The 15051-nt window shown below is 40.0% G+C and overlaps 1 protein-coding gene across 5 annotated transcripts in view; it reads left to right on the top strand.

Annotated features, from left to right (window-relative positions):
- LOC117148382 (serine-rich adhesin for platelets) overlaps positions 1–15051 on the top strand; it is a 38715-nt gene that overhangs the window by 6024 nt on the left and 17640 nt on the right. For all 5 annotated transcript variants that reach the window (XM_033315739.1, XM_033315738.1, XM_033315743.1 and 2 more), the window contains exons 3-4: positions 11523–12387; positions 14431–14748. In XM_033315739.1, coding sequence (XP_033171630.1) covers positions 12064–12387; positions 14431–14748 — 642 coding nt within the window. In that variant the 5' untranslated portion in view covers positions 11523–12063. The remainder of the gene's footprint in view (positions 1–11522; positions 12388–14430; positions 14749–15051) is intronic.

Here is a 15051-nt window from a genome sequence, read left to right as displayed (position 1 = left end):
TAGGAGCATACATATGTACAGCACAGATCGTAAGTTAATAAAACAGGTTCCGGAAAGTATGCTACTAAATTTGTTTATGTTAAGTTTTATCTCTAGCGTACATTTAGACACTTTGTTTTACTTTTTAGATCAAAACATAATTGAAATATTTTCGAAGAGCAATTTAATCATAAGACTAACGAGTAGTTTATTTTTATTTATAGCATGCTTTCAGACACTTTTAAGGGGTTTTAAGCCACGCCCATGCAGTTCTTCACTTCGATTTCTAACACATAACGTGACAGTGCTGTACAGTGCTGTCTAATGAGAAGCTTTCAAGGCCGAAAGTACTGAGTTTAACTTTCTCCCTCACATTTTCGCTCAGTGCATGCTTAACGGCGACAGTAGCCGGCCCTGTTAACTGTTAATGCTCGCCGGTGACAACGAGCGAGACAGTGGCAGCAACAACAAAAGGCGGTAAGCCCAGCTGCAGGGCAGTCAAATATCGATCGGCATTGTCAAGAGCAGCGGGCTGGGAGAATTCGGTGAAAGGGATGGGGATGGTGATGGGGTGTGGTATTAGGGGGCGGGAAAGGGGAAAAGCTTCACGCCCAAGGAGGCGAGTCGCGTAGTTCCCGCGAGTGAATGAAAGTGCAAAAGCGAAAGGAATTATGAATGAGTTTTCCAGAGCACAACTAACTAGTACATTGCTGCCCATTGTGGCTAGCAATTCATAGTTGGATTTATGAGAAGAAACGCCTTAGATCGAAAGTTAGTGTTGGGGAATTTCGATTGAGTCATTTAGCCCATTGCGCCTTCCCACCTCATTCAATAATCTCAATTCGATTTCAGGCAAAGTAGATTGCATTCACTCTGCGAGGATTGCATCTTGCAGATAACTTGATTTCCTTCCTCGTCCCGCTGCTCAGATGCCCCTTGGAGCGCACAGGAAATTGCGTTTAAATGAATCAATAGATAAAAGCTTTTGCCAATTGCATTCGCATCTATTGCAGGCAAGTAGGGAAAATCCCTCGCTGCACAGTGGAAAATAATTCGTTTAGGCACACGGCACTCTTTGTTGCAATCTAATCAAAGCTGAATCATATCAAGTGGCAGTGGAGTTCTAGGGAAACAAGTTGCCAAAGCATATTGCAGAATCTAATCATTCTTGGTTTGTTTGCAAGCGATTGAACCATGGTTTTTATCATACATGACAAAAGATATGCTGCTCTTCCGATACTGAAGAATTCGCGTTTAATTGCTAGTATTGACTGTCAAGCCAAACGGATTGTGTATCTCAAAAGCGAGTTTCTTATGACACGGGCACTTTTTTTGAGTGCATACTTGAACTTGGCTTGGTGGGAGCGGGATAGTGCAGGGTGCGAAAGAAAGGGAACATCTCTTTATGTGTGCAATTTCCGTTTCTTCTGCAGGGTTTTCTGCTCTCCTCCCTCTCTCGTTCCCTCTCACTCGTTCTTCCTTTCTCTCCGAATCCCTCAGTCTTCGCTACTTTCGCAATGTAACGACTTTTGCGGAGGATGCGACAGATAACAATAATAACAACAACAACAATGACAAGTCAAGGAGCCTTGAAGTTGCAGCTCCTGCTTCTTCTTCGCCGTCTTTGTGTATCTTTATGTATACACTGGAAAAATTTTTATGTTCCCAGCGTAGTTAAGCAATGTTAATATTTTCCCATACAAATACCAATTTTTAATTGTACTTTATCCTTTTTTGATACTACCAGAATAGAGTAATTGTTTTCTGTGTAGCTGTGACTTGGCAGTGACTTGATTTCAAAGCTGAAACTGAAGCCGGTTTGCCATGCTTTTTGCGGCCTGTTTTGTGGCCTGGTCCTTGAACTGTCTCCCTCTCCCTCTCCCGCTCTCTCTGTCTCTGTCTCTGCTCCTCGGTTTCTCCCCACTGCTCCTTCTCCTTCTTCGCCTCCATCTCTTTCTTTTCCTGGGTCCTCCCCTTGTGTAATAACAACAAAAAAATAATAATAAATAAAAAATAAAAAGCGAGGAAGCCAGGGCTTAAAAGCCAAGAATACAGTGGGCTTTCACTTTAAAAAATTATCAACAATTATTCAGAGGAAGTACACCAAGTACTAAAGTTTGTCCATTGTGCTCGCCTCAAAAGTTTTAATGCAGCGCTCTTCAAACGAATGCATCGAACACACACCTGTGTTTATTTAGTAATATCGCAATGCAATGGTCGTTCGCCAGTAAATACTTTATTACGCGTGTAGCTGTACTAGCAGGGGTGCATCATTGTTGCATTCCGGGAGACAGCTTCATCCTTCTGCACTTCTCCTGCATTTGCAAGTTGCATTGAACTGCAGCCAAGCGATTGCACGTGAAAGGGACGGCGGCTCGTCGAGGAAAAGAGAAAGTGCTAGTGGGGGAGGAAGACCGAGTTGCATCCAATTTAGGAAATGCCCCGAAGCCTTTCCTTTGCAACCGAAACTGTACCGAATTAAACATTAAAAAAGAAAATAAATACTGTAAGGGGGGGAAACGGTACGATGGGTGCCCTCTAATCTCTGATTGCACTGAGAAAAATAATAAGCCTGATAAGAGGCTTAGATTAGAAGAGAGTATGCATATTCTTATCAGTGTGGCAACAAGTAGGGGCACTTTATTCTCAAATTAATCGATCTTGATTCCTTTATACTGGTTTTATTTGAAGATATTCGTTTTATGTCCTGTTTTGTCGCTCTGCATAAATCCTTCGGATTATGCATTTGGTTGCAAGTTGCAACCCTCGAGCGACACATATGCAACCCTCTTCCTGTCCACCCCCAATCCCAATATCCACACTCCCCTAGTCTGTGAATTGCATTTTGAATACTCATTACGAAGGGTTTCAGCACCGGGGGGACTCCCATTCCCTTTGCATGCGTGAAATGAGCAGGGCGGGGAAATCCCCGAACCACCCAGGCCCCCGCGGGGGGTGAAACCAACCCTCGATCCCAAAAGAGCTGGAAAAACCCCCAGAAGCCAAAGCTGAAAGTCCAATCCGAACTTTTTGCGCCACCCTTTGTTGCTTTTCAGTCATAAATGGATTTTAAAGTGGATGCAATCTGGGCCCGAAAGTGGGTGATTCCAGAGGGTGGTGTGGTGGTGGCTATGGGGGCTTGGTGGCGCGAGTTCGGAGACCGTTGCTATTATTAACATAAGTATGCACTTGTAGGCTTCATTATGAAATTAAAGTATATATACACCACCCCCGCGCACACTAAACATACATACATACATATGTATATGTTTTCAAGCTAGAAAATACGTGAACGTTTTCCCTAAGACTTTCATTGCTCTCCCGTACAGTAAACACTCGAGACAGTCATCTAGAGAAACGGCTAGTAGCGAAACCTTCTGAACTAGACTAATCTAAGCACACTAAGTACTGAATTGGAACTTAAAATAACGGAGAAATTGTTTAATAATATTCAAGTTGTATAGTTTATCTTACCCGAAATCATAATTCAAAATGATTTTTTCTAAAATTGTTCCAAATTGTTGTTTCGACTTATGTAACCCAACCAAAGTGCAAGCCGGGAAGATAATGGAATTAGAACCAAGTGCAATCAGGCTGATTAGCAAAGTCAACCCTGAAACAACCCGCAACGATCCCATTGGAATCGAACACTTTTCGGATTGCTTGCTTGCTGCTACATCGGTCAGGAATAATCCTTGGAGAGTTTCAGTGAAAACCATCCATCAAGTTGTCAAACCAGGCGGAAGAAGGCGGAATGGAATGGAAGCCAGTTAGGGGATTACTTTCGGGATTCGTAACTGATATGATAAGTGTGTCGGATAAGCTGGGGTTTCTTGCCCGGACTTCGCCAGTGATCTGATAATAATGCCAATAATGCACCAGCCGAACTGTAGTGGATTTCCATATGTTTAAGGGTGACGGTGCTGTGAGTTATAGTGCAGAAAATGTTTTTAAGTCACCCCAAAGAAGTACGTCAACTTGGATCGGAGGTGGTTCTATATTTTTTTTAAGTTGTTTTTTGTTTTCCAGACCCACAAAACGTCCAGTCATGCTGTTAACCATTAAGTGGAAATCTTTAAGCCTCAAGTTTAACCAGCTCCTCCTCCGTCGAACTTTGAGCCCCCACCGAAGTTTCAGTTCAGGGCCTAAAACTACTCACAAATAAAATTGAAAACAGATACAAAGGAAAATAATGAAGCTCCTCCCCTTTAATTGAGTTTTGTGATGCACCGAAAAATGACTTTGCAATTTAATAACTAACTTTCGGTAATTTAGTTTTGTGTGGTACGGCTTTTCCGTAATTTGAATTTGAAGCCCAACAGAAGAGAAACTGAGAAATAGAGGCCGAACATAGTGGGGCAATTGCTGTTGCAACATGCAAATGGTCACGTAACGAAACAAAAAATTCAATTAAAAGCCGAAACCGAAACCAATGAACTTTGGGAGACAGCAAAATAAAAAAAAAATAAAAAAAAAAAAATAAAAAAGGAGAAAACTGCCACAATAACAACACAAGCCACTGGAGAACATTCTCCATGAAACGAAGTCAGTGCAAAGATCTTGTGTCTGCGATAATTCGACATTTGGGTTCATTTCCAATTGAACTCCGGCGAATCCATGTCAATGAGCAATATGAACGATGTGAAGTACATGTTTCCCTCTCACGTTTTGGCCGTTTTTTTTTATTATTTTTTTTTTTAACTCTAAAAGAAAGTGGTGTTATTGGTGTAGACATATACATTTAGCTTAGTGCGTTCAGCTAGCTGACAAATTGTTATCATATAATATAAATAACCCTTGGCTTATTAGCAGTAAGTCAGTATTATGGAATAGTAATGAAATCAACTTCCATTGTGAATCCCTCAATCTTTTACTATTCGACGAGCTCTCTATTAAGTCGGTCAGAGGGGTCTGATGAACAATTGCAAATGCATGGGGCCAATCGCAGTTGTGGGGCAGGTCGTTTTTTAGCATAATGACTTGGGCTGGGGCAGACCCCTTGCGCCCCTTTAATTTAAAAACTTGCTCCGTTTCTTCTGCTGCTGCTGCTTCCAAGGGTCGAAACGAACCATCGGATCCAACGGCACAACATGGGATCCCAAGTTTAGTTCCTATATCAGCTACAATATCATATTCTGTTTTTGCCGTTTGGTGTTCTTTTGTTTACTCCAAAAGTGTTTGGTTTGTTTATTCATTCTGGATCCGCTGGTGTGTGTGTGCCTTTCTGACTATTTTTTTTAGGTATTTTTTCACTCCTTGGCTGGTTTCCTATATGGTTTCCAATCGAAACCGAATGGCAATCGGAGAAAGCTGTTTTTTTTGGGGGTGTAATGGGAATGGAGCGTCCAATTTTATACTGTTTTAATAGTCAGACGATCTGACGGACAAAACTTCCCTTGGGCGCCGCCTTTTTCTATTTTTCAATGACACAATCTTGTGGCAAAATCTGTCGGCTTATTCAAATGTTTACGTCATTGAGCACTGAATACTAAATACTAAATACTGAATACTCATGGGAAGACGACAATGTTTACACGAATTTATTCGCTTAAATTACATTTGTCAAAGAGCCAGAAAAGAAAGATCTACACGAACGATCATTAATCATACTCGAAGAATTCAGATAATGATTGAAAAAACCAAATACATATGTATGTACGTGTGGCTTAAATAAGCAATACACATGCATATGTGGGTTCTGTCGCTTTATTAATCATTGAAACATGTATTAACTTATTTTCGGTTTATTTTAATTAATGCAACTGCATTGATATTTGCGAAATGATTTGAGAAGTCAAGTTTGATGGGTTAAACATTAACCTTAAGAACAAGGTTGCAGCTTTAACCCTCTAATGCTTTGAATAAAATTGATTAATTTAAGTGCTGATCGAGTTGAATTGATTATTGTTCTTAAAACGCCTATTATTCTTAGAAAATCATGGAGCCAAAACTATTATTTAATTTCCATTCTTTGCCTTGAACTAATTTTTTGTTTTTCACTTCATTTTTGGTTGGCTATTCTTTAGGCACGTCTATTTGTCTTTCAACAATTGACAAGTGGAAGTGTTGTTGAACTTTTCTTTTATTTTTTTTTATTTTTTTTTTTTTTTCACCCGGCCAGGATTGTGTTGTTTCCACCTTGTGTGTTCCGCGGTTTCCTCGATTTCCGCGGTAAACCATTCAATGATGATATAATACGAGCCAACTAAAGCACCAAAAATACGCACACACTGGCGCGCTGGGAAATGGCGAGGAAGAAGAAGCTCAGCACGCAAGCAGAGAGTTTTCCCCATTTTCCGAGCTCGACCCGCTCGCCCTTTCGCTCCACCGTTTCGCATCTCACACCAAATAAAAAGGTCGTTGAATGAGGTCAAGGTAGCACTAGCTCCCTCCCTCTCTCTGTCTTTCTCTCTCTGACCAGTATATCCCTCTCCTTCTCGATCGATTTTCCTTCTCTTTTGGCGGAGGAAGAGGAGAAGGAGAGCGAAAGAAGACGAAGAAAATGTTTCCATTTTCCACTTCATTTATTGATTTGCCCGTCAGTTGTCAGAAATTAGATTATTAAGGCGTTTGCTCCGCTCAGCTGGACCAACAGTTTTCCCGCCACTCCCACTGCCTTTCACCGCCCACCGCCCACCGCCCATGGCCCATACTCGCCGCCCCCCGCTGGCGGTAGGAAAAGCAAGGAAAAAGAAAGACATAAAACACATAGCACAAACAAACAAACGACGCTGCAAGAACATTAAATAAACAATTCGAAAATAAACGTAACAACAAAATACAACAAAATTAAGTATCGGAAACAGTCGAGATTTGGACGAGCATATTACCCTGTAAAACCATTCGCATAGTGTTTGTATCGAGGAAAAGTATTTGCATTGCTGGGAAATTGCTATATTTAAAACTAACTATAACTATATAGTTCATGAAATTACTAAATGCTTTCGAAGAGAGTTTGGTGGTCTTTCTAGAAATCGTGGGACAGTCCGAACCAGGACGGAACCAATATAGCCAGGATCTAGAAATTTTCCAGGGTAAATAAAATGGAAATTGAAATTGTGAGTGACGCCAGGCCAAGACACATGAATGCCTGGGTACATTGCCTTTTCGGTGTGTATTGGTGGGCTGTTTCGCCTTCTTTCTGGTTTTCATACATATAAGTGTACGGCTATTCCGATTCCGAATCGGTGGCGGCGACACTTGGCAACAAGTTGAATGGCTCTCGCTCAGCACCCCAAAGGGGCTCTAACCCCCTGATAACGAGGGGCCAGATCAATATATACATGTATGTACATACAGATGTACATATGTATATGCTATGTATGCATGCATGGACAGGTATATACATATGTACATAGCTATATACCGGTTGCTATATGGGCTCGGTGTGCATAATACACGGGCGTGATGTTTGTCGAATCCGATCGCATCGGCAATCGGTCTTTGATGTGCGTCTGCCACAATATTTTCCATATTCTCCGGCTCGACTTTCTCATGTTACCCCGGCTTGTTTTTTGATGGATTCCGATCGGATTTGTGGGGCGAGAGGTGTGAACACGCCGCAGAGATAACCTTTGATATGATACGAGTATGGTTACCTACAAGGTGTGTGATTCAATTGGGTTAGGTCGGCGTTCCAATGCGTTACAGATCGTGCAATACCAGTGCATGATTTTGAAACATAACTTCGTTCTCACGTTCGAAATATTCTCAGCCAAAACCTCGAGTTGCCCTGGCAACCCTGTAAGACAAAGTTCCTTTAAATCCCCATTTCATTGCAATCCAATCAATATGTTGTGCAGTTTTTAGAGTACTAACTGAAATAACTAGGATTTCTACATAAATATATGTGTAAATAAATCAATTTAAAGCAAAAGAACTATCATGCTCCAAAGACTCCTGGTTTCTGGACGCGTTTCAATTAGGAGCTAATCGCGGTTTAATACCTGGTCCGATCAACGATCTGATCGGACGATTCCCAGCGATGTATATCTGCAGATATACATATGTGTGCAAGTGCCTTTTATATAGATCCAGCATATGAATGATTTATCGCTGATATCGCTGTTTGTTTGCATTGTACTTTTGTTTCGCTCTCGTGTCAGCTTTATATACAGAGACACATATATCGCTCTTTTTTATCGACTTCCATTCCGCGAAATTGATAGACAAAGAAATAAAAATGGAGTCAATACGTATACGTATAGTTGTATTTATCTATAATTTCTTTTTGTTTTTTGTTTAATGGAGAGGAGAGAAAGAAACCGAAGAAATTTTATAAATGTAATTGCACGTAATTGGATGCCCCCGCGTGTGTATTTCTCGGTTTGTGCTTCGTTTTTTGTTTATCGATTCCAAGTTGGGCATACGACCCAGCCGTTTATCGGCTATCATGCACACATATATCATATGTCTCTCTTTATATATTTTTCTGGTTTTATCTGTCGGCAGATATGGAGTGGGAATGACTATAACCCAAAAATTGTAATGGCAGGTGAACGGTGCAAACAGAAATGAAAAAACAATTCATTAAAAAAGAGGAAACGGGGATCTGAAAGTAAATAAACAGTTATCGATATATAATTTATTACTAGGTAATCAGGAGCTTTGTTTACTAGTTCCTAATTTGAACTTCAAATTTAATGGTGGAATGGAATTGGTTCATCAAGATGTATTGGAGTGCTTTGACTTCCCCACATATACCCCTTACTCTGTTGCTCGATGCTTACACTACACATTTTAAGGAATTTGAAACGACCATTCAATTCATATCGATTCATATTGAATTTGAAACGCCCATTCAATTCATATCGATTCATATGCATTCGATAAATATTGCATGGCAATATCGTATTTCCATAGGTATCGAATGTTTAGTGCCTCGACTATTGAATACCTGTTAAAGGGCGAATCAATTTTATTCTGAATATTTGCTCATGCATATATAGAGTGCTTCTAAATACATACATTCTACATGTTTAATTAGTGTAATAATAATTAGTGCAATGTACGTATATATGCGCAAATAAACTAAAGTAAAATGAAGTTTATATATAGTTTAACCTACAGGACTAACTGACTAAAAAATTGTCTTTTGAAAGGGATAGATGGGAAACGAAGATATAGTGCCATATCAAATTTTTTAATAACTAAAATTCTAAAATAACTCACGAAATTTATTGCGCTACTTGATTATAATGGAATATAACATTAATGAGCAGAATAAACAAAAAAACATGATAGTGCGACAAAAAAGGCGATTCAGTTGCCAGCTTTTTATTGACTATACTGAATAATTCGTGTGATAACAATTAACTTGATTGTTTGGCACTGCAAGTTGAAATCGAACTTGACAGAAAAAACGGGTAACGTACAGTTGAGAGCTAAGATAAAAGCACAGAATCACATTGTGGCAAGTAAAATAATAAAAAAAAATCAAGATTAAAGACAGAACATGCGTGTAATGAGCCAAGCAGCGGTAAAAGTATTAAAACGCTGTTCAACAACGGCAAGAAAAAAGAACAAGGCCCAGAATTACATCAATCAAAGTTGAGTTTTTTCTTTTTTTGGAGGCGGTTTCGATTGCTGGAGCTTAACGAAAATAAAACAAGAATCCGAGAATCGAATCGAGCTGAGATAAGTGGAAACTAAAAAGATATAGGTCAAGAAATATACATACATACATGTAATAAAATGTAGGAGGATGCCTTCCGATCGTCTGCTGGTCAGGCAAATTTTCCATTCCATGGAAAATATCTTTACTTTTCAGCTATCGCCGGCCAACCTTCAAATGGATTATCGGCGTACCGCCGCTGATAAGTTGATATAGGTCGTTATATGATGTTTTCTATTAGTACCACTACTAGTGACGGACGGCCAAGGTCTAACAGTAGCTGCGGAGCAGAGTGTTTTACAATCATTTAGTTGGGCTTGCTATTTCTTGCGATTCGCCATCAAAACTTAACACATTTTCAGTAATCTGCCGTCGAATCGGTTTATCTATCTGTGTGTCTATCGCCTTGACTTGAGTGACTTGACACACTCGAGCTCCCCCCTTTCGCAAAAAGAAACTACTTTGACAATGCAATTACAATGGGGCAATTATAGAGACTACTATCTGAACAATCTGTTTTTGTCTGTCTATCTGTTTGGGGGTAATTACATGTGCTCTGGCTCAAATTATTATGGCGGCTGTCGTTTTTGCCTTCTTTATGTTGTTTAATTGCGTTCAATGAGATAAAGCTGGCAAACCAAGCAGTAATCGCAATAAAATATATACTGCAAATCATAGAGCCTATTAAATCCTTCCAATAATCGGGCACACAACCCTACGGGTCTTTGAACTTTGACCTTATCGCTTGGCTAATTAAACGCAAATTTTTATTTGTGATAACTAATTATTTGTGTGCATCATAAAACAATAACAAATTCGCACAGGGCATGCACTTCCATCTTATTGTATCCTCAAATAATTTCAAAATTTAGTCAGCTCTCGATAGATATGGTAGATAGGCATATATAAAATAAAAAAAATATTTTTTTTTTAAATATAAAAATTTTTGTGCAGGGAAACAAATGAACAGGGAGTTGTCATTAAAATTCATTAGCAATTCGCGACGAGGTTGCATTTATACATTATTACATATTTAGCGTCTTTAGTTGGTCTACACATAAAATCTTCAGCTTGAATTAAAAACGATAACTTATCGAGCAAACAAAAATGTCAAACTGGGAATGCCGAGCAAAAAAGGGGGCGTTAACCTAAACGACTTTGAAAGGGGGTTCCTGCTTTAGTATCCATCTTAATTTCAGTTTTATTTTTCAAGAAAGAGATAATAAACGGCATTATATCATCGTAGTTGTGTTCATTACTACGATCGACCCAAAGTCATCGCATATGCCCAAGTACAGTTAGTTAAGTGCTTTTAACTGCCAGTCGGACAAAAAGGCGAAAAAAAGAAAGAAACAAAGCCTTCGAGACACAAAAAGCGAGGAAAACAAAACGAAAAACCTCTTTCGGCTTTAATTACAATGCATAAAAAATACAGTAAAAACCCGAAAACAGATTCAACTAGGGGGCTTTGTGTGTTGGACATTGACCGTCAAATGAGAAGTCAAAAAAGTGTAACACGCCTCGTCGCATTTTAACCCCTACTGTCCCTCAGAAAGCTGAAACTATTGGGTTAAGAGTCCGGGAATGCCAACAGCATTTGATAGCTTTGGACCATGTTTAATGGATTCTAAGGAATAAGATCACCTTTTCACTGAACAAGTACGAAATGTTCTTAACAAGATGTAAAAAATATATATGTATCAATTGCACTCCCATTTGTGATTAAAGATCGTGGATAGTCATGATGCATTTAAAACATATTTTTAATCTAATTGGGCGATTCTTTTTACTAAAGCTTTTGGTCTGGCTTTGTTGATCCGGCTCGAAGGACCAATGTCTGTCGAACTTCCTTGTTTAGTAATTACATATGTTTTTTCGAAAGAATTACGAAGTAAACAACTAACTATCCCTTATTTCTTTGTTTTTTCAGATGATTTCCGTTCACCCATCGATGGATCTGCAAGAGCAGTTAGTAGCAGTACTATGGTAATATCGATCGGTACGATGGGCCTCGTGCCGCAGCCACATCGAAAATTTGCAACCTATCGTAGGATGTAAAGGAAAATCCCCGAAGAGAAGAACCGCAAGGCGAATTTCAGATAGTTTAGCAAATAGAAGAGGCGAACCAGGGGTGAAGCGCCACCCCACCCACCGTCACACAAATGAGGGTGCCACCAACAGGTTGACCACCAAAAAAAAAAACACCCCAAAAAATAAGCAAAATAACGTAGTAAAAAAAAAAAGCCAACCGCACGACAAATAGAAAAGGCAAAAACAACCGAAACCACCAGCCAGCCACCGAAAGAGATAGAGCGCTTAAACAGAGCGAGAGGAGAGTGGAGAGTGTGTAAACAGAAAAAGGCGAAACACAACACACGAAAATACAAAATTCGAAGAGAAATAAACCCGAAAGCACCTAAAAATCCACACACACACAACACCCCCTTCAAACCACAGTATCCCGCTACAAAATGTTACAAAACTCGAACGGCGCTGCCGCAGCGCATTCGGCAGCCTCAGCGGTGGCGACTCCGGCAGCGGCGGCATCCGCAGCAGCAGCGGCTGCTGCAGCGGCGGTGGCTGCAGCGGCCAACAACGCCGCTCTGGCCGCCTCCTCCATCCAGCCCAAGCTCATCGTCATCCGCCGGCGACCCAACCAGGGATTCGGGTTCACGCTGCGCCACTTCATCGCCTATCCGCCGGAAGATGACCAGGCATCATCATCCGCATCGGGTTTGGTATCGGGATCGGCGACAGGAGCAACGGCGGCATCGGTATCGACCAATTGGCCACAGGTGGGTAGGGATGATGATGGTTATAGTGGGAGTGGATAAAAGATGAAGGGATATGTAGGGAATATAGGAACTATTGAGAATATAGAAAAAACAGAGGATAAAAAGAACATAAATGATAGTAGATAGTAGATATTATATAGAATATAAAGGATTTCCCAATACATAAAATGGAGTATACGGCAGTCTGAGTAGTGACGAAACGCACCAAGAGAGTCTTAGCATACATCAAGAGACAATAGAGGGTACTGGCTAGGGGTTGTCCAAAACCCAGCGCATAGTGGTTACAGTATCCACAATGGGTCGGGATACTTTAAACACTTTGAAAAATAATCGACGTGAAATGTAGATATTTTAAATGAAATAAAGTCAATGAAAGTTTACATTGTTTCTCATGTATCTCGAGCTCTAAATGAATTATTTAGGAATTAATGTACATTCTTTAGAAAAGTGCAAAATATTGTCAATTTAACTATGTCACTTTAACTATAATGCTCTTAAAATTTCACTATTTAATTTTTTTCTTTTTATAAAAATATATCGTAAAAAGTTTTGTTTGGTAAAACTAAATGACTTTGGGGATTTAATATAGAATATACCATACAGCGCAGAATCTACATTCTTGTGTAGAGTTTTGTAAGATCAAATCTTAATAACAACATCATTGAAATGTCCTTAAAAGCACCCAGTTTAAAATCTAATGGATGTAGTGCTTTTTTTATTCTTCACTTTTTAGTCCGATATTTTTTGTTTACAATTTTGTTTAAACTTGTAAAGTTTCCAAGTGTCTATTGGCCCCAGGGGAAGTGCAAGTGAGAGAGCCAGTGTGAACGACTCTCTCTTTCTGTCTCTCGCGCTGCGCTGAAGCGCTGCCTCAGTTGGCGCCGACGTCGGCGTTGGCGTTACGTGAGCGCTGCGCACGCGCGACTTATTCAAATTGCCGCTTTTGCTTTTTCTGCTTTCTTTTTGCTTTTCATTTGAGCGACGGTGATACCCAGCACAAAAGATCCCCAGATGTATTTCGACTTTATCAAAAGGAATACGCTAAAATTTAAAATTCAGTATTTAAAAATGACCCTCCTTGAAATCTTGCGTATAATATAAATAATAATTTAAAATGAGCTTGCAAAATATGTTTCAAAATATTTTAGATATTCCCAATCTTTTCAGTATCCTTGATTTAACCCTTTAATGATCTTTATGCAAGTCCATTAATAAAAACCCTATACGATTTTAAAATTATAATTTTAAAGATAAGACGTTATTTTTATATTGAAAAAAAAAAATACTATTAATAAAACAGCAAAGAGCATTGTAATACTATGATCGTAATAAATGTATTAGGGTATTGAATTGTCGGTAGTGTTCCCTTCTCTTTCTCTTTTATTTTTGCACTAATTTGCGTTTTGCTCACTTCACTTTTTGTGCCCGTTTTATTTTTGTTTTGTTGATATTACATCCTCCACTTGCCGCTCTTACTCACTCGCACACTCTCTTTTCGTCTTCTTCTTCTTGTCGCTCGCAAGGCGACTCAATTCAATATACACTCTCCTCGCAAAATGTGGTCTCACGACCCACAGTCGCGTTCGCATTAATAGGTCTATGGTTTATGCTTTAAATATTTAATTTCTTGTTTTAAGCCACAGAAAATGTTTTTACAATTTGTAACTACTTATCGAATGTTTGGTGTGGGTTTTGTCGCTTTATAAAAGAATTTAATTTAAGTTATTCTATAATTTGATTTAATGTACTCAGTAGATGACTTTAATAATTTGATATATACAGAAAGAGATATACTATTTGATGTTGTTACAATCGTATGAACACTTGCATAATTTTCAGCTTGATGCGTCAAAACTTATATCTTTAAGATCATCTTTTTTTTTGTCTCTAGTTGCAATAGGGCAGACATTAGAATTATAGTGTATGCACTTTTAACAAAACTTATGGCCTTTTTGTGCAGCGGGGGGTACTTAGTTTTCGCACCTCAGGCGTACAGCTGACTAACTAATTTTTTTTTTTGTTTCGGTTTCGTTTGGTGTGTAGGAAGCCTCCAGTGCGGCGGGCAGCAGCAGCGGCAGCAGCAGCAGCGTCGGCGTCGCCGGGATCACCGGTTTGGAGCCAACGTCGCCGACGTCGCTGCCGCCGTACCAAGTGAAAGCGATGGAGACCATTTTCATCAAAGAGGTGCAGGCGAACGGACCGGCCCACTACGCCAACCTGCAGACGGGCGACCGCGTGCTGATGGTCAACAACCAGCCGATCGCTGGCATCGCCTACAGCACCATCGTCTCGATGATCAAGCAGACGCCGGCGGTCCTCACGCTGCACGTGGTGCCCAAGGAGTGCGATGTCCTGCAGATGGTAAGCTCATCCGGAAAGAGGTTCTCCTCATCTACACATCCCCGCATCCCAAACCACGCCCACAGCTACCGGAATACCAAAGTTGCCAAAGTGCTTGCTGCTTCTTTGGCCAAAGTGTGTGATTATTAAAAAAAAAGTGGCCATCTTTATAAGGTCTGACCTTAAATCGGACAAAAAACGTTAGTGTAAAAAAAATGGCCAGCAAATCAGGTGAATTGCATGAGAAGAGAGGGCATCCAAGCTTGATACAAACGTGTCTAGTCCGCAAGATCACTGATCTTTTCGGTATCCTGGATTAACATC

The sequence above is a fragment of the Drosophila mauritiana genome, chromosome X, assembly GCF_004382145.1.
Source record: "Drosophila mauritiana strain mau12 chromosome X, ASM438214v1, whole genome shotgun sequence".
Classification (NCBI taxonomy): Eukaryota; Metazoa; Arthropoda; class Insecta; order Diptera; family Drosophilidae; genus Drosophila; species Drosophila mauritiana.
This window is presented reverse-complemented; position numbering and strand designations above follow the sequence as displayed.